This window comes from Aquarana catesbeiana, linkage group LG06, assembly GCF_042186555.1.
Source record: "Aquarana catesbeiana isolate 2022-GZ linkage group LG06, ASM4218655v1, whole genome shotgun sequence".
NCBI lineage: Eukaryota > Metazoa > Chordata > Amphibia > Anura > Ranidae > Aquarana > Aquarana catesbeiana.
Window position 1 is genome coordinate 260,674,072 of NC_133329.1, and position 23,811 is coordinate 260,697,882.

The 23,811-nt window shown below is 43.9% G+C and overlaps 1 protein-coding gene across 1 annotated transcript in view; it reads left to right on the forward strand.

Annotated features, from left to right (window-relative positions):
• LOC141146729 (aldehyde oxidase-like) overlaps positions 1–23,811 on the forward strand; it is a 433,392-nt gene that overhangs the window by 95,087 nt on the left and 314,494 nt on the right. The window contains exon 9 of the mRNA XM_073633239.1: positions 23,631–23,775. Coding sequence (XP_073489340.1) covers positions 23,631–23,775 — 145 coding nt within the window. The remainder of the gene's footprint in view (positions 1–23,630; positions 23,776–23,811) is intronic.

Consider the following 23,811-nt stretch of genomic DNA (forward strand, 5'->3'; position numbering starts at 1 on the left):
GGCACCCCAGATGTTTTGGAATTACATTTCCCATGATGCTCATACACTCTGCAGTGTAGCTGAGCATCATGGGAAATGTAGTTTCAAAACATCTGGGGTGCCAAGGTTCACCATCACTGGACTAGGGTATTATCATAAGTTACATAAGTGCGTGTAGAAAACTATAAACGATAGATTGAAAGAAAACTAGTGAACAGCAAGAATACTTTAACAAAAGAGCTGTTTTTGTCCCAATTTAGCATCAAATATAATTGTTACATTGTGGCTGAAGCGAGATATGGTTTGTGGCGCCCTTTTCTTGGTATTTATAGGTCTCGCAATATGTATAAACAATATTTACTAGTATTTATCACATGTATATCCATTATCTAAAAGCCAGTGATTCCATTGCTTCTAAAATACCTACCCTTTGCCATTTTTATTTGCGAACTTGAGTTCAAACTGGACCTGTTTATTAAAGATACTTAGGAAGTTTTGCATATTTGGGGATACATTTTTGTATCCAAAGTCTGCCAATAATGTTTCCTGCTGCTATGATAGTGTGAGCGATAAATGTCCAGTGTTCGTAAAGCCAGTGCTAACTACCAATATGGAATAGTGTCAACGCTGGATCTGGGAGAGTTTTGATTTGAGTGACTGCAGAAGACAAAGTCCAAAAGCAATATAATCTCATTGAATCTCCCTCATATGTGAAAGAGTTCCACAGGAGCCACAATCTCTCCAAAACAGTGGGGAATTATTGAGGAATATTTGTGATATCCTTTGAGGTGTTTAGTACAATCTATGGAGACGTTTTAAAGAAGACTCCCAATGTGTTGCATATCTGGAGGTGCAAAGGGGGCAATGAGAGGCCTGCTGACACTGTCTATCGAAAAATATTTGGGCCAAGTCTTTTTTCCTAGAGATTCAAGGTTGGAAGTTTTCTAAGCTTTGTATCTGGAGAGAAGGTGTCATACAGGAGCACAATTTCTTTCCAATGTTTAAGTGCATCATTGTAATGAGAGATGATATTCATAGATATGAGGGATTTTCCTGGAGTTAGAGAGGAAAAATGGTTTTTGATACAAAGGTATTTGTAGAAGTCCTTATTGGCTAGTTTCTGGATGGCTGTAATTTCTGGTTTAGTTGACAATCTTTTTGTAAGTGTGTTTCACATTAAAAAACTTTAATTGGTGCCTGGATCTAATCTATCCAGTTTTGAAGATGTGGGACTGTTGTTAATAGTTCAAGAATTGACAAAGGGAAAGTTTTAACTGTAGCCATTCTGGAATATTCGATGATATTAGGAAAAAAACTCTACATTCTAATAGTGCCATTGACTGTATCAAGTTGGTCAGGTTTAGGTTTGTAGCTCAGAAGAATAATGCTCATGAAAGCATGGGGATTTAGTTAGTTGGTCCAATATAGTGAATCTGTAGTATTGGTAAATATTGGGATCATTAGTGCTAGGGTATAAACAATGTAGTTTTCTGATAAAACTTGTGAGGCCAAATTTAGGAAGAACTTCTTGCAGGTATCCCTAGTGTACCAGCATTGAATGCCTTCTTTGCCTCCAAAGAAAGGAACAGAGAAGGCATCTGACTGGTCTCCATCCACTGCAGCAAGTTCAGAAATCTGCTTGTTCCTTCTGGAGTTTAACATCCTTTCACAAAACTTACCTGATTGATGATTGTTAAAGTGGTATTAAACCCAAAAACAAAAATGTATTCAATTGCAGCGTATTAATGCCTAAATGGGGTGGCTGTATTCTTTTTCTTTTTTAGGCTTGTTTCCCTTTAAATTTTCACCTGATGATCCTGCCAATAAGTCTGTTATTTTTCTATTTACTTTAACAGACTAAGCTGTCCAGACAAAATTGCAATTAGAGGTTTGAGACATACTATTTAACATGGTCAGGGGTGCTTACAATGGTCAGCTTTTATCCTAGAAGAGAAAACAACTGTTTACTGGCTCTGCTTATAAAGTGTTAGGATATAAGCTTCAATTTATTAGGCAGGCCATACATGTATTAAAATTCGTCTGGTTCAGCAGGGACTGGCCGAATTTAAGTCTGTATTTACTGCTGTCTGTTCAACAGAAACCAGTCTAACAATGGCTTCTGTTGAACGGTCCTGCTGAAAAACCAGCATTCCATCAGAATTTGCAGCCAGTGGCTGCAGTACCAATCAGTTTATTCTGACGGGGGGGGGGGGGTTGCACCCGCTGTTACAATACAAAGACACAGCAGGATAGATCCCTCCATCCACACTGTTTGTATTGGTGAGAGGATTTGAGATGTTTTTTTTTGTTCAACCCTCTGCTTGAATGAAAAAAAAAACTCAATGTGTATACCCAGCTTAAAGCGGTGTTCCACCCACAAATGTATTTATTTTTTTAAAGTCAGCAGCTACAAACAGTGCAGCTGCTAACTTTTAATAAGAACACTTACCTGTCCAGGGAGCCAGCGATGTTGGCCCCCCGAGGCCGATCGGTCCATTGGATCGGGTACAGGCGCTGCAATTCTAACTAAGGGAAACCGGCACTGAAGCCTTGCGGGCGAGCCACACAATGCTTTGTGAATGGCCAGCTGTCTTCTGGGACACACACACAGGTCCAAGAAGACAGCGGGGGGGCTCCCCGCACAAAAAGGATATGACGTCCTGCGCAGCGGACCGGATGGTTTGGAAGTACAGGCTGTAATTCAATAAAAGGTATGTTAGAAGAAGAAAAAAAAATGTAATATCCAAAAACAAGGGGTGGAGAGGTGGTCTTATGTTTAAGACCACCTCTCAAAAGTGGTTGTTAACCCACTGCAACTAAATCATCTTATTCCCTCTGTACGGTAATAACAAGTGCCTGTGTTATGTAAAAAATGTTCCGATCTGTACCTATATGAGCTTGGCTCCCGGTGCAGCAGCAGGAGCTGGGGGGAGGGGGGGGGTGGCAAGCGCTGGTACGAGCAGACAGGCAGGGAGGGGAGGGGGGAGGAGGACAGAGGAGGCACAGGAGACAGATAGCAGGGCTGTGGGTGACGGAAGCACGTAAACTAACCACAGTTATCAGGGCTCAGCAGCCATGATACACCGTGGTCAGTTTGCAGAGGGAGAGGCAGAAACTGGCATTATCAGCCAGGTTTCTTGGGTGTTACAAGGGGCCAAATGACACAGCACAAGCACTGTGCTGTATAACATAACATGCTTTAAGGGAACAGGATCTGTTTTTTGTTTTTTTGGGTTAACAAATGCTTTAAGGTAGGAAGTGAGTTCTTGGCCGGATCAGTAAGTAAAATAAAGGAAAAAAAAAGCTTAAATAATGCAGCCACCACATTGAAGGACTGGTAAGCTGCAATATATTACATTTTGGCTTTTTAGGTTTAATACTGCGTTAAAACTTGCTTTAAATCTTGTAGCTAATATATCTACAGGGAGTAATTGAAGTCCAACTCTCTTATAGCTATCATGACACTTTACCTCTTTTTTTTCAGCAAGGGCAAAATAACACTGGGAGAATATACAGTATGTCACAAAAGTGAGTACACCCCTCACATTTTTGTAAATATTTTATTATATCTTTTCATGTGACAACACTGAAGAAATTACACTTTGCTACAATGTAAAGTAGTGAGTGTACAGCTTGTTGTACTGTACAGTGTAAATTTGCTGTCCCCTCAAAATAAATAAATTGGGCCCGATTAGCCATTTTCCCTCCCCGTTGTGTCATGTGAATTGTTAGTGTTACAAGGTCCCAGGTGTTAATGGGGAGCAGGTGTGTTAAATTTGGTGTTATCGCTCTTACTCTCTCATACTGGTCACTGGAAGTTCAACATGGCACCTCATGGCAAAAAACTATCTGAGGATCTGAAAAAAAGAATTGTTGCTCTACATAAAGATGGCCTAGGCTATAAGAAGATTGCCAAGACCCTGAAACTGCGCTGCAGCACGGTGGCCAAGACCATACAGTGGTTTAACAGGACATGTTCCACTCACAACAGGCCTCGCCATGGTCGACCAAAGAAGTTGAGTGCACATGATCAGCATCATATCCAGAGGTTGTCTTTGGGAAATAGACATATGATTGCTGCCAGCATTGCTGCAGAGGTTGAAGGGGTGGGGGGTCGGTCTGTCAGTGCTCAGACCATATGCCGCACACTGCATCAAATTGGTCTGCATGGCTGTCATCCCAGAAGGAAGCCCCTTCTAAAGATTATGCACAAGAAAGCCTGCAAACAATTTGCTAAAAACAAGCAGACTAAGGACATGGATTACTGGAACCTTATTAAACCTAATTTGGTTCGGATGCTGTCAAGCGTGTGTGGCGGCAACCAGGTGAGGAGTACAAAGACAGGTGTGTCTTGCCTACAGTCAAGCATGGTGGTGGGAGTCTCATGGTCCTGGGCTGCATGAGTGCTGTCGGCACTGGGGAGCTACAGTTCATTGAGGGAACCATGAATGCCAACATGTACTGTGACATACTCAAGCAGAGCATGATCCCCTCCCTTCGGAGACTGGGCCGCAGGTCAGTATTCCAACATAACGACCCCAAACACACCTCCAAGATGACCACTGCCTTGCTAAAGAAGCTGAGGGTAAAGGTGATGGACTGGCCAAGCATGTCTCCAGACCTAAATCCTATTGAGCTCCTGTGGGGCATCCTCAAACAGAAGGTGGAGGAGTGCAAGGTCTCTAACATTCACCAGCTCCGTGATGTCGTCATGGAGGAGAGGAAGAGGTCTCCAGTGGCAACCTGTGAAGCTTTGGTGAACTCCATGCCCAAGAGGGTTAAGGCAGTGCTGGAAAATAATGGTGGCCATACAGAATATTGACACTTTGGGCCCAAGTTGAACATTTTCACTTAGGGGTGTACTCACTTTTGTTGCCAGTGGTTTAGACATTAATGGCTGTGTGTTGAGTTATTTTGAGGGGACAGCAAATTTACACTGTTATAAAAGCTGCGCACTTACTGCTTTACATTGTAGCAAAGTGTAATTTCTTCAGTGTTGTCACATGAAAAGATATAACAAAATATTTACAAAAATGTGAGGGGTGTACTCACTTTTGTGAGATACTGTATGGTGTTTAACCTGAAGAACATTAGAAATCGCTCCTGCGCTCAGGTATCCAGTGACTTGGTATGTGGTGTGACCAACTTTATGAAGTAATGCCTGCCGTCTTGCAGCCCTCCTCAGAACAATGGGTATTCATGGACTAAAGGGAAACAAGAAAAGAAGGAGGGCGCACCGACCTAGTGCATTACCACTGGTAAAGCTTTATTAAAGCATAAAAACAGCAAGATGTATACTCACAAGCGAGCATTCATAAAAAGGCTTTGACAAAGAAACAGGTGTACTGTTCTGAAGATCGACACGCCAGGACCTAATGTCGAGAGGATCCAACCAATAGAATTGGCTAATGGCTGATGCGTTTCAGGGGAGTGCCCCTTTCCTCAGAGCCTAAGCAAGCGAAATCAAATTTTAGCAAATAGCGCTTTGCAGGCGCTATTTTTAGCGCTACGGCGCCTGAAAAGCGCCCCAGTGTGAAAGGGGTCTTACTAGATAGAAAAGAATCCTGCGAGCCACCAATAACCAGATGCAAAAATAGATGAATAAATGACACCGAAGCTGCTAGCGTTAAACACGTCAGATAAATCGTGCAAAGATAGATAAATAAAATATGTATGCTCTGCTACCTATATATAGTGTGATACACACTCTATCGGTGTAGATATCAAATGCATGTATTATTATCAAAATATATAATTGTGTTTAAATTATTAATGAGTAATCAAATAATTAAAAAAATTTTAAAAATATATTGGAATTAATGAAAACTACTGGGTAACTTTAAATGAATAAAAGATATAAATGAAGTACATATAAAATACACAACTTAATCCAAAGTTCTCCTATGCAAGGTAGTGATCATAATACATATATAAAAAATATGTGAGTGATCCTGAAAAAAGTGCTTATGTGCTTCAGTGATAAACAATTGTGTCACTGGCGATCCTGCCAGAAAAGTCCATATATCTCAAAATAAAGAGAATTATTCATATATCCCAGTGCTCAAACATATACACGTGATATCCAAATGCGTCTCTGCTGACCACGATGTGGAATGTTCATATATCTCAAAACAACTCAAAAGGTGATTCAAAACATGCTATGGTGTCATCACTCAGGTGCTCCCCTTAGGTAGTAAACGCTCACCTTAGAGCGTGCGACTTGGCGGTTAAGCTTAGTCAATGCACGCATGTGAACCACCTCTGGGCTCTGTAATGGTACTGGAATCCTGGACTCCTCAGTGTGACCCTCCGCAGTATATGGAAATGAAAAAACTTGATAGTGCAATAAAGTTTTTAAAATGTTTATTTAAACAAAACAAATCCCATTCAGGGGTACTCACACAGAACAGGTATGCCAGTGCACCACTCTATGATAAGCGCAAGTGGGTATATACCGGACTGGTAACGGGATGGTATGAGCCTCCTCCTCAGCAGACAAAGCTGCCTATCGCGCTGTCCTGTCCCCTCCCCAACGCGTCTTCAATACAGGGATTACGTATCTTCCTCAGGGAAGAATTTGAGATATATGAACTTTCCACATCGTGGTCAGCAGAGACGCATTTGGATAACACATGTATATGTTTGAGCACTGGGATATATGAATAATTCTCTTTATTTTGAGATATATGGACTTTTCTGGCAGGATCGCCAGTGACACAATTGTTTATCACTGAAGCACATGAGCATGTTTTCAGGATCACTCACATATTTTTTTATATATGTATTATGATCACTACCTTGCATAGGAGCACTTTGGATTAAGTTGTGTATTTTATATGTATTTCATTTATATCTTTTATTCATTTAAAGTTACCCAGTATTTTTAATTAATTCCAATATTTTTTTTTTAATTATTTGACTATTCGATTATTTAAACACAATTATATATTTTAATATTAATACATGCATTTGATATCTACACTTATAGAGTGTGTATCACACAAAAACAACTGAGTACAGTGCTGAGTGAATATGTCAACATCATGTGCATAGCAATGTGAGAAGCACTCTTATGCTGTGGAGTGTAGATGATGGCATAAATTCCATAGTCTTGATCTGCTTCTTTTTACAAATTCTAATATGATCTTTAGCATGACTACGCCCATAATATAATTAACCACTTTTATCATTTTTATTGTTATCTCAGGGAATGTAAGTATCCCCTATGATAGCAATAGGTAGTGATAGGTACTCTTTTTTGAAAAAATTGGGGTCTATTAGACCCTAGATCTCTCCTCTGCCCTCAAAGCATCTGACCACACCAAGATCGGTGTGATAAAATGCCTTCCCAATTTCCCAATGGTGCTGTTTACATTCGGCGAAATCTAAGTCATGAAATGCTCGTAGCTTCCGATTTCTTAGGCCATAGAGATGACTGGAGCCATTCTGGTCTCTGATCAGCTCTATGGTCAGCTGGCTGAATCACCGGCTGCATTCTCAGGTTCCCTGTTGGGACAGGAGAGCCAGAGAAAACCATGGAAGACGGTGAGAAGGTGGGAGGGGGGGACATTCCCTCCCACTGCTTGTAAAAGCAGTCTAGAGGCTAATTAGCCGCTAGGATTGCTTTTACATGAAAGCCGACTGCTGGCTGAAAAGAATGATACCAAGATGATACCTAAACCTGCAGGCATCATTCTGGTATAACCACTCAAAGTCCAGCAACATACCAGTATGTTGCTGGTCCTTGTTGGGCATATATTGTAATCTTTTTTTTTTTCATGCAGCCTGTGGGCTGAACGAAAAAAAGAGATTGATCGGTGGGTATGCCCACCATTAGAATACCTCCCTTCATCCACCCACTTCTAATGATGGGCATACATGCACCATTTATATATGCCGAAGCATGGGGGCATCCGCCCCAAAAGTTAGGAGCAAATCGCTCCTCCGCCCCTGCTGCCCCCATGCTTCGGCATATATGCTCTTTTTTTTAACTGTGGTGGTGAAATCACCTCCGACAGCGCTGGAGTCACGGCTTTATGTACCGTGGGAGCAAACGATGTTGCTGTCAAGATAAATAAATCCGTGCTGCAACTAAATGGCGTACCTGCTAAGCAAATGATGGTTAACAATAAAACAATGTAACATTACAGTATAACAGTAAGACATACCATACCTGCAAAGCAAATACAAAAAAAAATAGTAAAAAATAAAACATTTTTTAACGCAACCTTGGCTAAAATATATATATGCCGAAGCATGGGAGCATCCACCTGCAAAAGTTTAGGAGCAAATCGCTCCTCCGCCCCTGCTGCCCCCATGCTTCGGCATATATGCTCTTTTTTTTAACTGTGGTGGTGAAATCACCTCCGACAGCGCTGGAGTCACGACTTTATGTATCGTGGGAGCAAACGCTGTTGCTGTCAATATAAATAAATCCGCGCTGCGGCTGAATGGTGTACCTGAAAACAAAAAAATGGTTAACAATAAAACACAGTAAACAGTAAAGTATAAAAAAATTACATACCTGAAAAGCAAACATGATAAAACATAATAACAATAAAACATTGCAGAATAGAATACAGTAAAAAAGAGCAGAACAATAGAGAGAGAATAGAGAGAGAGAGAACAATAAAACAACAACTATTTTTGTTTTATTTTTTTTTTTGTGTATTTTTTTTTACTTTTTTTTTTTTTAAAACTGTAACTTTTGTAACTGTAACTGGTTCCAGGTTCGGGTCTCTCAAAATGCGATGGCATCTTGGGAGACCCTGTGAAAGTGTGCCTAGTCTGTGCAATGCTGTACCCTACGCTAAAACTCAACTAGTGTATGGTAGCGCTCAAAACATTCACCAATGCAAAGACCAGGATTGTCAGGACAGGAAGGACAATAATAGTGGGTGTCACGCCTATATCCACGCTTTCTACAGACACAACATTTTTTTGGGGGGGCTCGTTGGGTAGGGGTACTCGGGAGGACATAAGGAAAATGCCTCTCATGCAGCCGGCTTACTGCATTTGGTTAGGGAAGGTGAGGTGGAGCACCGTCTGGAAACAGAAGGGCTCTGACGATTTCTTCCTGGTATTTAAGGAAGGATCCAGTCCGCCCTGAAGCTCTGTATAGCACATGAGTATTCAGCAAAGCCAATTGAAATAAGTATACAGACACTTTTTTATACCGGCGTCTGGCCTTACGGCAACTAGGTACAGCGCCAACAACTGGTCATTGAGGTCCACCCCTCCCATATTTTAATTATATTCGTGGACACAGAGGGGTTTCTCCACAACACCAGTCGCCGTAGTAATTTGGACAGTCGTGTCTGCATGAAGGGAGGTAAGAACGAAAACATTCTTATTATCCCTCCACTTCATAGCGAGCAAGGGAATCTACAAGCCACTGGGGAAAGCCCCGGCAATTAGATCGCACGGTGCCACATGCTCCAATCTGATGATCAAAAAGGTGACTAAAAAGTGGCACGCTTGTGTAATAATTGTCCACATACAAATGGTACCCCTTTCCAAATAAGGGTGACACCAAGTCCTACACAATCTTGCCAGCACTTCCTATGTAGTCAGGGCAGTTTGTCGGCTCTACATGACTATCTCTTCCCTCGTAAACCATAAAACTACATGTATAGCCTGTGGCCCTGTCACAGAGCTTATACATCTTGACCCCGTAACTGGCACGCTTGCTGGGAAGGTACTGTTTGAATGACAAGCGGCCAGAAAACTTAATCAGGGACTCATCAACGCAGACAACTTGATGGGGAGTAAACAAGTCTGCAAAACGTTGGTTGAAGTGGTTTACGAAGGGCCGAATTTTGTAGAGCCGATCGTATCCAGGGTCTCCACGAGGATGACAGAGTTCATTGTTGTTGAAGTGCATGAACTGCAAAATCTGCTCATATCGTGCCCTGGCCATGGAAGCAGAGAACACAGGCATATGGTGAATTGGGACAGTGGACCAATATGAACACAACTCACTATTTTTGGTTATGCCCATGAGGAGGAAAAGGCCCAGAAAGATCTTAAATTCGGAAACCATAATTGGTTTCCAATCTCTGGCAAGGGAGGACTGGGGAATAGTGGCGATGTGTTGACCAGCGTACAAATTGCTTTGGTCCACAATATATCTATAGAGATCTTCGGTGAAAAACAGCGAATAAAAATCAAGTGATGTAAAATCAACTGTTTCCACATGAATGCCGGGTTGGCCAGTGAATGGGGGAAGTACGGGTGCTGCAGAAGTGGTGGGTTGCAATTGCGATTGACGAATGCAGCAGGAAGGACACTATGGGCACGACGGGCCTGTGTTCGTCTTCTTGGTGGCAGCGGGACACTACTTGTGCTTGCCACCTCGCCAGCTTGAACTGCACTTATGGGACTCACCACGTTACCAAGTGTTACTGCAGTGCTGGATGTACGACCAGGGTGTACTAGGCCGCTGGTGCTTGCCAGTTCACCAGAAGGAATAGCGGTGCTAGTACTTCTCTGCTCCATACGAGAGCCCTGAGGTTCTTGCACCTCAACAGCAGAAGAAGAAGATTGGGGTCTGGTACGCCTGACCTTGGCAGGGACCACAACTCTGTTGTCAGAGCTATCTGTCATGGAGCCGCTGCTGTCTACAGGTCCGTATTCTGAGCCTGAATCTGACAGATGAGTGACTTCCTCTTCACTATCTGTCATGCTCAGAAACGTGTAGGCCACTTCACTAGTGTGCCTTCGATTTGCCATTTTGGGCTCTAAATTTAGGGGTACAATAGTGAGACTCAAAGGCAAAAAAGCTCCTGACTGTTAGCAACTGTATCAAAACGCTACCAAAAAACTGTTAGCGATCGCATGGATCAGGCCTGACTCTGCGAACGCTGCAGTTATGTGTGTTTAGTGTTTTGTAAGTGACAGTGATCGATCGATACTGCACTTGGTTGGGCTAGGCTGGGCGGAGGGGCAAAACGCAGGTGCTAGCAGGTATCTGGGCTGATCCCGCTAATACTGCGTCTTTGGGAACCCTAAACTGCTGGGGACGCTAGTATAGATCTGATCAGATCAGATATTGATCTGTTCAGATACTATACCACTAAGGGAGGTGTATGCTGCGTGCGTGGGTGTTAGCGGTACTGGCACTAACCTGATGCTGCCTGGGGCGACACAGACCCTATCTGACCCTAAAACCTAACTTATATCACCCGCCGGGCGATTAGGGGGTTAAACCTTTATTAGGTAATAAACGGCGGGTGCCCTGACACTATAAAAAATTAACTAACCAGCGTCATCTGTAACAGTTATACGGTGATCACTGGTGAAAGGGTTAACTAGGGGGCAATCAGGGGGTTAAAACCTTTACTAGGTAGTATATGAGGGTCCCTGACGCTATAAAACGCTGACGTCGAACCTAAATGCTTACCTCCCTAACTAGCGTCACCTGTGACACTAATACAGCAATCAGAAAAACGATTGCTTAGTGATACTGGTGACGGGGGTGATCAAGGGGTTAAAACTTTATTAGTTGGGGTTAGGGGGGTACCCTAGACCTAAAGGGGCCTAACACTAACTGCCCTACCACTTATAACTGTCACAAAATGACACCAATATAATAATCAGAAAAAAAAAACAAAAAACTGCTATTGGTGTCACTGTGACAGGGGGTACAGGAGGATGATCAGGGGGTGATAAGTGTGCTGTGTGTTCTACTGTACGTGTAGTGTTGGTGCAAACTTACTTGATGTCTTCTCTCCTCGGAAGCCGGAATGAAAAGGCTTCACGAGGAGAGATTACATCACTTCCTCTGCCGCTGTTTACATTAAAGCAGCAGAGGAAGCATTCCATTCGCCAGGAGCGATCGTGAGAGGGTGGCCATGAATCAGTGGCCTCCCCCTCACCTTGGATCGCTCCTGACGATAATCCGACTGCCGCAGGCACCGGGGGGATGTCCGATCGGACCCCCCGCCCGCGGGCAGGCAGGGACGTACAGGTAAGCCCTTATGCCTAGCTGTGCCATTGTGCCAATGTACATCGGCGTGCGGCGGTCGGCAACTGGTTAAGGCAAATCAGGTATTGCTTACTGTAATCCAGTCCTCAGATGCATGTGAGAGAGGTTCTTTCGGTTAAGACTTTTGTTCATGAAACCCCATGACTGGTGTAAGGCTGATACGTTAGCTGCCTTAACTTAACGATCCCCCACTAACAAACCACCATAATTATTCTTACTTTACCAATGAAACACGACACACTGTCTGGATTAAATGGCCACTAAAAGGCCCCTATATTAAATCCAAACATAACATTGTATAAAATAACTTTTTCTTTAAATATATATATATATATATATATATATATATATATATATATATATATATATATATATATATATATATATATATATATATATATATATATATATATATATATATATATATATATATATATATGTAGGAAGGCCAGTATGGTGGCCTGAATTTATGGGAGGAGCCCGGGGAGCAGCCCACTCACCTGTGGTACTTGTCGGTTTCCTGTGCGCGATATACGTCACTAGGCCGACTATTCAAAAACCAGCATCCGTGAGTTTTTGTCTCGCAAGTTCCTGCATTTGCAAATTTCCGTGCTCGAGAGTTTTGGGGTCCTCGTTACTGATTCGTATTTTCGTACTACGTGTCTGGCTCGGCTGTCGCAGGTAGGGTTCTGACTGACGTTTTGTTTTCAAGCATTGTTAGATATCATGTCACTAAACCGTGATATCAAACTTACGGATCACTCGCAATTTTACAAGTAACTGCAACGCATACTACTCGCACTATCGTTATGTTAGCTATTTTCTTTATTTGTAAACCGCCACGACGTAGACATCGCTCCATTAAGGCATGTCTAAACAATTGTTACCATGCTTCATTAGACAAACCGTTGTGATTCGCAAATTCGCAATTTTCTATCGACTCGTGTCAGTTCAATACTAAGTCATTTCTCATTTCGGAAACATTTCTAAGCATTTCAAACATTTCAAATCATTTCAAATCATTTCGTTCATTTCAGTCATGTACTGCGCTCCGATTCGAATCCAGTCGCATCTAAAGATGCGCCGATTCGCTCCGGCGTGTGCCCCAGTTGCTTATGGCCTCATTTCAGTACATGCTCCAGAGTCAGATTCGTTGTCAGTCGCTCGTCACGACTCAGATCACGCTCCGATACGAATCCAGTCGCATCAAAAAACGCACCGATTCGTCTCAGCGTGCCCCAGGTATTTGACACATTTCGGTACATGTTCCAGAGTCCGATTCAGTCGCAACAGCGGCATGATCGATTCGTGCCTCTGTCATGGCAAACTACTCCACTGTCACTTACCGCGCTCCGGTTTGAATCCAGTCGCATCTATGATGCACCGATTCCTTACGGTGTGCCCCAGGGCTCGCCCTCATTTCAGTACATGCTCCAGAGTCCGGATCGTGGTGAGTCGCAGATGCCGGGCGACCGATCCGCATCTCTGTCATGGTAATTAAATACCATTCATTTCACTCCCACATATCGCACCACTTTTGCGAATCTAGTCGCATCCGAGATGCACCGATTCGTTACGGCGTGCCCCTGTTTCGGCTTATCCTATACCTGTACCAGAGCTCGGTTCATTGTCAGTCGCAGTGGCGGCACAATTGATTCGTGCCTCGGTCAGGGTAAAACATTTCAGTCATTTCATTGTTACGTACTGCGCTCCGATTCGAATCCAGTCGCATCTAAAGATGCACCGATTCGTTCCGGTGTGCACCAGTGTTTTCTGTTGCCTCATTTCAGTACATGCTCCAGAGTCCAGTTCGTTGTCAGTCGCAGTCGCAGCATTACCGAGCCAGACCTCTGTCATGGCAAGATATATCATTCATTTCATGATCAAGGCAAACATTTCATTAATTTCGTTGTTGCTACACTGCACTTAAGATTCGAATCTTAAGCATTCGTAAGGTATCGATTCAATCCATTAGGCCACAACAGTCCGGGTCTCGTTTCATGCTAGACCCCACAGTTCGACTCGTAGCTTGTCGCAGTCGCAGCATATCGATTCGTGCCACCATCAAGGCATTTACATTTCACTTAGTTGTTTCGTTCCATGCACCTGTCGTTTAAATCACCATACAAGTACTACTTTAAGATTAGTTAGCAAACCCTTCACGAGTTGTCACCTTTCATTTTCCTCTAGGTCAGTCAAAGTTCAGTAGGTCCACCCTGCACCAGGTTGGACGATAACCCCCAGGTAAAAAAAAAAAAAAAAGGAGCATAAGCTGGGTAAGTATGGCTTTAGGGAAAGGAAGCAAACTTAAAATTCATGTCACCCCCAACAGGTTCCAGTCAACCAAAACACGATCTCAAGGACAGGATATCTTATCTAGATCAACCATGTCCCAGGCCGGCAGCGAAGACCTCATGGCCCCTCTGTCACATTCTCCGGTCTCAGAGAGCGGCAGTGTGCAGTCCCTCAGGGGATGGACTATTCCCAAGTTGACGGCAGAGCTGAGACACAGAGGCGCGCCCTTCCCTGCTACAGCCAGGAAAGGCGAGCTCTTTAAGCTCCTCTTCCCCCCACCAGCCGCAGCAGGACCCAGCATCCAGCAGGTGTCTCTCCAGTGAATACCCTCTGCCATCTCACAACTCCACACTATGGTAGAGTCCCTGTCTTCCTCGGTCACGGACGTACAAACCAGAGTGGCTCTCCTGGAGGCTCGGCCGGCCACGGCTATTCCTGCCCCGACCACAACCCAAGTTTTGACACCCCTTCCTGCAGGTACCACAGGGTGGAACCCCATTGTCTACCCCTCCCATTTGGTTCAGGCCACTATCAGTAAGGACATTCTGGATGGCAGAGACGTCAACCTTGCCTCTCTCCTCATTTCTGTCCATGATCTGGCGGAAAATAAGGCCTATACCTGGGGTGACGTGTCGGTGGTCCTTAAGACCAAAGACCCCAGACTCAGTCAGAAATTATCTGTCCCAGAATTCACATTGGCCTTTGGCATGCTGAGGGATGTCCTATGTTCAGCCGCCCCCAGCAGGAGGGAAGAGCTGGACTTATACCTCCATACGGTATTAGATCTAGGCTACAAGTATGGAGGATTTTCATTTTATGACTATCATTGTTCTTTTTCCGCAAAGGCAGCAGCCAGACTCACACAGTTTCAAACGACCAAAAATTTGAGCCTCATGGACACAGAGCTGTTCTGTCACCACTTTGCCGGCTTGCGCTCACCACTGTGTGCAATTTGCCAGTCCTCCACTCACACCGCCACCTGGACAAATGCCTCAGGTGGACAAATTTGGACGCCCAGTCCGAACCGTGGGAGGGGAACCATCTGCAACAATTAAAATTACGGGTCCGGCAACTTCAGTCAGTGCCGCCTGCTCCACATCTGCACCCTATGCCAAAGAGCGCATCCAAGAAGCCTGTGCGAAGTCAAGCAACAGAAGAGGGCATGACTAAGCCGAGTCAACGTCTTGTGGCTAGGGCTCTACCTCACCTCACACCCCACCCCCTCCCTTGCCACCTACCTTATCCAAGGTTTCTCAGAAGGGTTTCTCATTTCACTGCCCCATACTACCTACGAATGTAGGAATCTCCGCTCAGCGGCCACTGACGAGCAGGCCATAGACCAGCTCTTACAAACAGAAATAGATCGAGAGTTCATTATAGGCCCCTTCACTCAGCCCCCTTTCAGTATTTGGAGAGTCAGCCCTATTGGGCTTGTCAAGGGCAAGTTCTCAAATAAACTATGTTTGGTGTACGACCTGTCTGCACCTCATTCTTCCCACATTCCCAGTCTCAATTCCCTAATCCCCTCTGAAGAGTTCTCCCTAAAATATTCCTCCGTGGATATGGCAATCCAAGCAGTCATCAAAGCAGGTACAGGCACCTGGCTCTCCAAAGCCGACATCTCGGACGCCTTCAAGCTCCTGCCTATCCACCCATCCCTTTGGTGCTGGCATGGCATCAAGTGGAAGGAGGCATACTATTTTGCCACGAAATTGACTTTCAGTTCAAAGAGTAGCCCTTGGCTCTTCGACACATTTGCTTAGTCCCTCACCTGGATACTCTTGCACAAAGCTCAGTGTCAAGAGGTCATCCATTACTTGGACGACTTCTTACTAATAGAACCACCCAGTATGCCCCCAGGAGACCTTGACAAACTCAGAGTAGTATTCAGAAATTTCAATGTTCCCATCGCTGAGCATAAAGTCGACGGTCCAGCACACAACATCACCTTTCCAGGGGTAAACTTAGACACCGGCACCATGCAGGCCAGTCTCCCCCTCGACAAACTAACCCGCATTAGGGCGATCCTCCAAGAGTTCACCCACACTAAGGGGTGTACTAAAAAGCAGCTGCAATCTCTCCTGGGAATGCCTAATTTCGCCATGCAAATTATTCCACAAGGTCGCACCTTTGTGTCACGTCTGCTGGTATTTCTGTCACAAACTCAAGACCCCGATCAGATCCTAAATCTAGATACCGCAGCAATAGCGGACCTATCTATGTGGGAGGAATTCCTTTCCGCCTGGAATGGTATATCCCTATTTATATCTACGGTTTCGTCCCATTCACCCCAGGTGGTGACAGATGCTGCAGCTTCCACAGGCTTTGCGGCAATTTTTGGCCACCAATGGTTTTCAGGACCCTGGCCTCCGCAGATGCTGTTGATACCCGGCTTCACCCGAACATCCTCCCTCTTCGAGCTCTATCCCATAGTGGCAGCCGCACAGCTCTGGGGTCATCATTGGACAGGGCAAACTGTGGTCTTCACCACCGACAATCAGGCCACGGCAGACATTATCAACAAAGGCAGGTCCAAGTCCCTAGCAGTCATGTCCTTCCTGCACAGATTGGTACAACTGTCTTTGCAACATCAATTTAATATCCACTGCTCATTTATTCCAGGCAAATACAACCTAACTGCAGACACACTGTCACGTTTTAATTACGCTTCTTTTTTCAAACAGGTTCCCGGAGCCGACCCAGTGTTGGCCCCTATTCCCGTTTGGTCTCAGCTGACCCTGGACTAGTTCAACATTTACAAGGAGCAACGCAGCTTATCAATCACTCACTCTCCCATAACACACTCAAAGCCTACCAGACATCTTGGAGGGCGTTCAATACATTTCTGGCACCCTGCTTAGAGGGAACAACAGATGTAAAGCAAGTACTGGCCTTCATTTCATATTGCCACACTCAGCTGGCCTTATCCCATAATACTATTCGGCTATACCTAGCCGGCATACAACATTTCTTGACTCTTCAAGACCCTGCAAAATCTTCACTGTTTTCGTCCCACGCTATCCGAGCCATCCTACGTGGAACTCAGAAACACCAACCGGTGGTCAGTACCAAACGTTTACCTATTACGGGGCCCATCTTTAGGGATATGTCGACCATCCTGAATACTTCTCCATTTGGTCTTCTCTCCAGTACGGTCCTACAAGCAGCCATATACTTGGCCTACTACGGGTTCTTGCGACCTGGCGAGTTTACCTATAACAACCCCGCAGGCCAAGTACTAAGCAGACGGCACTTGGTTCGCTACCAAGACCACTTCGTCCTCCACCTCGAGGTTTCTAAAACCCAGCAGGCAGGCTCTGGAATGGACATTCACTTTTACAAAACCAATAATGACTGGTGTCCAGTCACCTTACTTAATCATCTTCTGTCACTCCTGCCTGAACAACCGGACTCCAGTCCCCTTCTACCGTTTCCAGTCAAACCCTTAAGTGCCTGTCAGTTTGTGAAACACATAAGGATACTTCTCCACAACCTTCACCTTAACCCTAGTCAGTACTCCGGCCATTCCTTTCGTATTGGAGCGGCCTCAACAGCATCCCGCCACGGGGTCCCAGACCACGTCATTAAAAGACTAGGCAGGTGGAAGTCAGCCTGCTTCGCCCGGTATATCCCTAATCCTCAAGTGGAGATGGCACAGGCATTTTCAAAATTGGCTCAATGAATTACTTAATACCAATAAAATACTATACCCTTACCTGAATGTTTTTGCCCCCTTATTTTGGCATACCGTCCATCAGACCAAGGCACACTTTCAGGTCCATTTCATATGGTAAGTCCACACTTCCAGGTTCATTTCATATGGTAAGTCTTATCGATAACGATAACGATAAAGGTTATCCATGTCCGTATCGGCCACAGGGCTTCAACCATAAGTAGGAAGGCCAGTAAGGTGGCCTGAATTTATGGGAGGAGCCCGGGGGGTATTTAACCAGCCCACTCACCTATGGTACTTGTCAGCTTCCTGTGCGCGATACCCACCCTCCCATACCCCCTTTTCAGGGCATTTCTCAATTATTCATTTCTCTTTACAATATAATCATTTCTTAAACTAGGGTATGCCCCCTTATTTTGGCATACCGTCCATCAGACCAAGGCACACTTTCAGGTCCATTTCATATGGTAAGTCCACACTTCCAGGTTCATTTCATATGGTAAGTCTTATCTTAACTATGGGCTTCAACCATAAATATATATCCAGATCCCTGTAGAGGCCCCGCCAGGCCCGCCACCATTCCTGGCGCGTCCAAGTCAGAATCGGTCCATTCTCCTTCAGATCGCTGGTCTTCCTGTTCAGCAGGGGATGGTGTAGAAGCCACCTGGGCGGGCGCTCCCGAACTGGATACACCTCAAAGGTCCTCCTCTTGCCCCGGCTGTCTGCCGACGACATCCCCCGCAGGGCCCCCTGCTTGCCAGCAGCTACCGCTCTGTTGCAGCCATCCTCCTCCGCTGGACCTCCGCTTCCCCCAGCGATGGCCGCAGCCGCCCTTGGGTGGTGGCCTGCGCCCGCTTTAGCATTTCTCCCCCACCGGGCTGCCCCAGCAGGGCGGAAGGTCCCGCACGTGCCACCGCCTGTCCTTGCTCCCCTGTCCCTGCTTGCCTGGATGGGGATGGAGACTCCTCTCTCCTGGCCAGATAATGTCTGTGGTGGGAATTTCTCCCACCCTCCGTGGTCGGGGCTGTGGCATGGCGCTTGGCCTGGGGTGGTGGAGGGTCCGGGATCGGGCTCCCTGCTCGCCGGTTCAGCCTAGACGCTGTGTCTGGGCTAAAGCGCGCCGGAGGCTGCTACCTCCGCGCGCGTGGTGTGGAAGGGGGAGGGGGGGCGAGGGGATTGTGGACCCGACCTACCTCTCCAGACTCCGACAGTAATTCGGCCAGCTGAGCAGCAAACCACTCGGGCCCGTGGATCACGGCCGCTGAGCGAGCTATGCTAAAATCCTATCCAGATTCTCCATGGAGAGGTAACACAGAAAAACTGTCCCGTGTGTTACCTCTTGTCTGCTGACTGAACAAGCCCCGCCCCCACCTCATGTTAAATGAACTCTAATACCTCCCCTAAGTCCCTCAGCTCACAACTCCCCTTCCTACACCCTGCTTCCTGTTGCACTAACAACAGCGTCCCCCCAGTCATGCGGTTAGGCTCCGGAGCTTATCTTTAATGCAAGGTATTTACTGCCTCACCTGGAGATTGCACATTGGTGAGTAACCAGCATATTCCTGGGACCTGGGTAGCCCCGTTTTTATGACATTTTCTTATCTCTGAGGGTTTTAGTGATTTTAGAGAATTTTCTCCTATGTGCTGTAGCAGCTGAGATATTAGCATGTAGAGGTAAATGTACATCTGATTCAGGAAGCTTCCTCACAATGTCTGCTGCTGCTATGATGAAAAAAGTGGATCCTAGCAAGTACATCACAGGTCAGTAATTCTGGAAGGTGCTTGGGTTTGAATATTCTGTAAGCCTGGTCCATGATAAAGACTGCTCATGAGGCAGCAGGGTGAATTTTCAGTACCAAAAACGGTAATCCCGAGCCACACTCGGGATCGCATCGCAGGATCCAGGCAAAGTTACTTACCTTGTCCCCAGGATCCTGCGATGTCTCCCCGCTGTGTATGTGAGCCGTGTCCTCCGCCGGATCTATCACAGTGCCAAGATCCTTGAAAAAGTCACGTGACTGTGATGTAACGCGTGGGAGGAGCCAAGGACGCTCTCTGCAGATCAGCAGTATCACTCAGTGTACTGCAGTGAATCTGCTCCTGTCTAAGGCGGCTGACTGCTATAGTAAAACCTGCATATGCCTTATCATTATAAGGCACACGTGAGTGGATTGAAGTTTGCCTGTGTACCTTGGTATCCTAACTATTGCACAATGATTGTTTTTTTCTCTTATCTGCCTGTCAAATGAGATCTGTTTTATGATTCTCACATTGGTTGTGAACAGAAGCAAAAGAAACATTGTTACTATAAAGGTCAATGAGCACCTTAATTAAGCAAGTGTTTTTAAACAGCTTTGCTAGTGGGACTGGATCAAAGCTCTATACCAATCGGATTCTACACTTGTATAATTGAACCTTCTGAATACATCCCTATATATTTATTTTTATGTGTATTTTTTATGTGGATTTTTTTACACATTTGGTGTCACTAATTTTTTATAATTTTACACTATTTTGATTGCTGGATTTTTTAGGAATTTTTACTCACCGCTGGGTTTATTTGAGTATTTATATTTATTCATATATATTCATTTTTATGCACATTGTGAAGCGCTTCAAATATCATTATTTATTCTTTTTAAGTAACTCTGAAAACACTCTTTTTTGATAGCAGCCTCACTTGGTTTTCTGTGTAATTATCAGCTATTTAGCATCACAGCGCTTTGTGTTTTATATATTCTTTGTCCAGTGCCTTGTATGCAGTTTTATATTATAAATACTGTTCTTTCTGCCTGGAAACAGGAGATTGTCCATAGCAACCAAAAAGTGTCCCTTTACATCAAAAGTGGTTTTAGACCATCTAGAAAACAGCGATCGTAAATTAGAATCAGAATTGAGCGATAGTGATTTGTGGGGAAATCCGTCCTCAAACACTAAAAGTAATGACAGTGACAATTCTGCAACTGAGCAAATTTCAGTGTTTTTGATTTGATTACATTATTGAATAATTTTCATTATTATTATATTATTATTTGTTATAATTATTTATAGTTATTTATTATATTATAATTTATGATTTTGTGTTTCAAACTTTATCATACCCAGGATGTCTACTAGACTCTTGTTTGGACAGATTTAAGTGTGTTATTCCTAAGAATTAATTTCCATGCAAAACATTGTACTGCTTTGAGCATCAAAAATTTGAAATAATCATACCGCCAGGGAGGTTAATTAGCAAACTCGGGAATACCTCCTGAATTTCAAGATGTTTCTCTAAGATCTTTAGGTCTTTATGTGCTGATGCATAAAGGTTTTTATGTGCTTGTGCATTATCCACCATTTTCATTTCATTATGATCTCTCATCTTCCTCTCTTCTTCCTGTCTAACCGCTTGCCAATCAGCCGCCGCAGTTGTACTGCGGCAGAATGGCACAGGCAGGTGAATCGCCGTTACGTTGGTTCCTAAGGCGGCCACTAGGGGCGCGCGCGTCTGTTCACACAGAGTGTGAACAGCGATCTGTCATCTCCCCTAGTCAGCCCCCTTCAGTTAGAACACACGTTAGGGAACACAATTAACCCCTTGATCGCCCCCTAGTGTTAACCCCTTCACTTCCAGTGACATTTTTACAGTATCAATGCATTTTTATAGCATTGATCACTGTATTAAAGCCAATGGTCCCAAAAATGTGTCAAAATTGTCTGATGTGTCTGTCATAATGTCACAGTTACAATAAAATTCGCAGATCACCACCATTACTAGTAAAAAAAAAAATAATAATAAAAATGCTATAAAAATATCCCCTTTTTTGTAGATGCTATAACTTTTGCGCAAACCAATCAATATACTCTTATTACAATTTTTTTTACCAAAAATATGTAGAAGAATACATATCGGCCTAAACTGAGAAAAAAATAGCTTTTTTTAAAAAAAATGGGGATATTTATTATAGCAAAAAGTACAAAATATTATGTTTTTTTTTTAAATTGTCACAAAAAATAAAAACCGCAGAGGCGATCAAATACCAACAAAAGAAAGCTCTATTTGTGGGAAAAAAAGGACGTCAATTTTGTTTGGGTACAATGCCACACGACCGCGCAATTATCAGTTAAAGCGACGCCGTGCCAAATCTCAAAAAGTACTCTGGTCAGGAAGGGGGTAAAATCTTCTGGGGCTGAAGAGGTTAAAGCGGGGGTCCACCTATCTATCGTTTTTTTTTTTTTGGAGTTCATTCACAAACTTTTCTTCTCATGATTATCTACTCACATGTTCTGTGTAATAAGTCCGCCTGTGTCCGATTTCGTTGTAAAGAATAACTTATAAAATTCACTGAAGGCGGTTTCCATCTTCATTGTGGGCATTTGAAGTCCACAAGCATGTATTTCCTGGATGCGGTGAATGCTGTGCTCCCAGCATTCACCGAGATGTTGTGATGACGCTGTTGCACAATGCATGCTGGGAAGCCTGAGACTAGCTCCCAGGGGACTGTGGGAGGTCTGGGAGAGGCTAGAAACATGCCTACTCCCATGGGAGGAAAACCAGGAAGTGCTAAGAAGATTAGAAAAAAAAAGGCAATTACGGCGATTTAAATTTTTTTACACAGCATGTCAGCATCTAGGCAAGGAAGAGAATGCATAGAGATAATGTTCAAAATTTGGGTGGAACCCCGCTTTAACTGGCTGTGCAAGTTATAAATGTTATGTAAGTCTAGCTACAGGGTTTTTTTTTGTGTGTGGGGTGTGTTTTTTTTTTTTTTTGTCGTGTAGCATCTTTTTTTAATTATGTTCAGAGGCTAAGTAGTAGATTGTAGGGAATGCTAAAAAATGATGTGCCCACATCTTCTATATGAATATCGGTAGATGGTGTGCACTTTATACTCGCCAATCCTTTAGATTGAGGAGCAAGAGAAGCAGTGGGCCATTTGGAAGAAGTATGCGAGTCTTTTAGGCTTTGTTTTGTTATTTTGCCAGCAGGATATCATTCTCCAAATAACCAGAGGTATTGGTACTGGGAAAGAAAAATGGCTACATTTATTTTAGGTACCCATTTGGAGCAGATCTACAACACAGCTCTGGGATCAAGGGGTCATGCTCTTTTGTGGCCAAGCCACAATTTTTTATTTTAGATTTTTAATCCCTAGTCTACTTTTCAGTGTTGGCTATGTAGAAATTCAGCTCTGGTTACGCTAGGTTTTAGTAATTTATGAAAGCATATTGATATAACCATTTGGACTGAATGTGTCCACTCCTACAGGCTGTAAGGCCATTATAGAGAGGCAATTGATTGGACCACTTATTGGACCCTCTGGGAATGTAAAGGTAGATGTTTTGGAAATAGGAGATGAAAATGGGAAACTGCACAAAAAAAGTTAGTAAAGGATTTGCAACAATAGGTAGTAATGCTAAAGATTCTTTTCACAGTGGTTCTGGGCAGCACATTTGATAACTTTTAATAGTACATTTGGAACTCAATTACAAAAGTTGCAGTGTTAGTATACAGCAATCCAGTTTAAGAAACTTTGAAATGAGATTGATTCTCTCTCTTCTTCTCTAAAGAAATTGAATGTCTACCCCTAAAATAAAGTCATAATATGTCTGTGTTTCTAAACTTAAACTATAGTGTGAGACCTACAAGCTATTTTGAAACTTTTATTATGCATGTACTGTATATGATACTATTGTTTTTTGTTTTGTTTTTAGCGGATGTCTGAAAAGCAAAATCCACAGACACTAGTCTTTCAGGGGGAAAAAGTGAAATGGATCACAGTGTTTAATCTGGCAGAACTTTTAGATTTGAAAGTTAAATATCCACAGGCACCACTTGTTGTAGGAAATACTAGCATTGGTAAGTAGAAAACCAAGCGCCTGTCATGTTTACGGG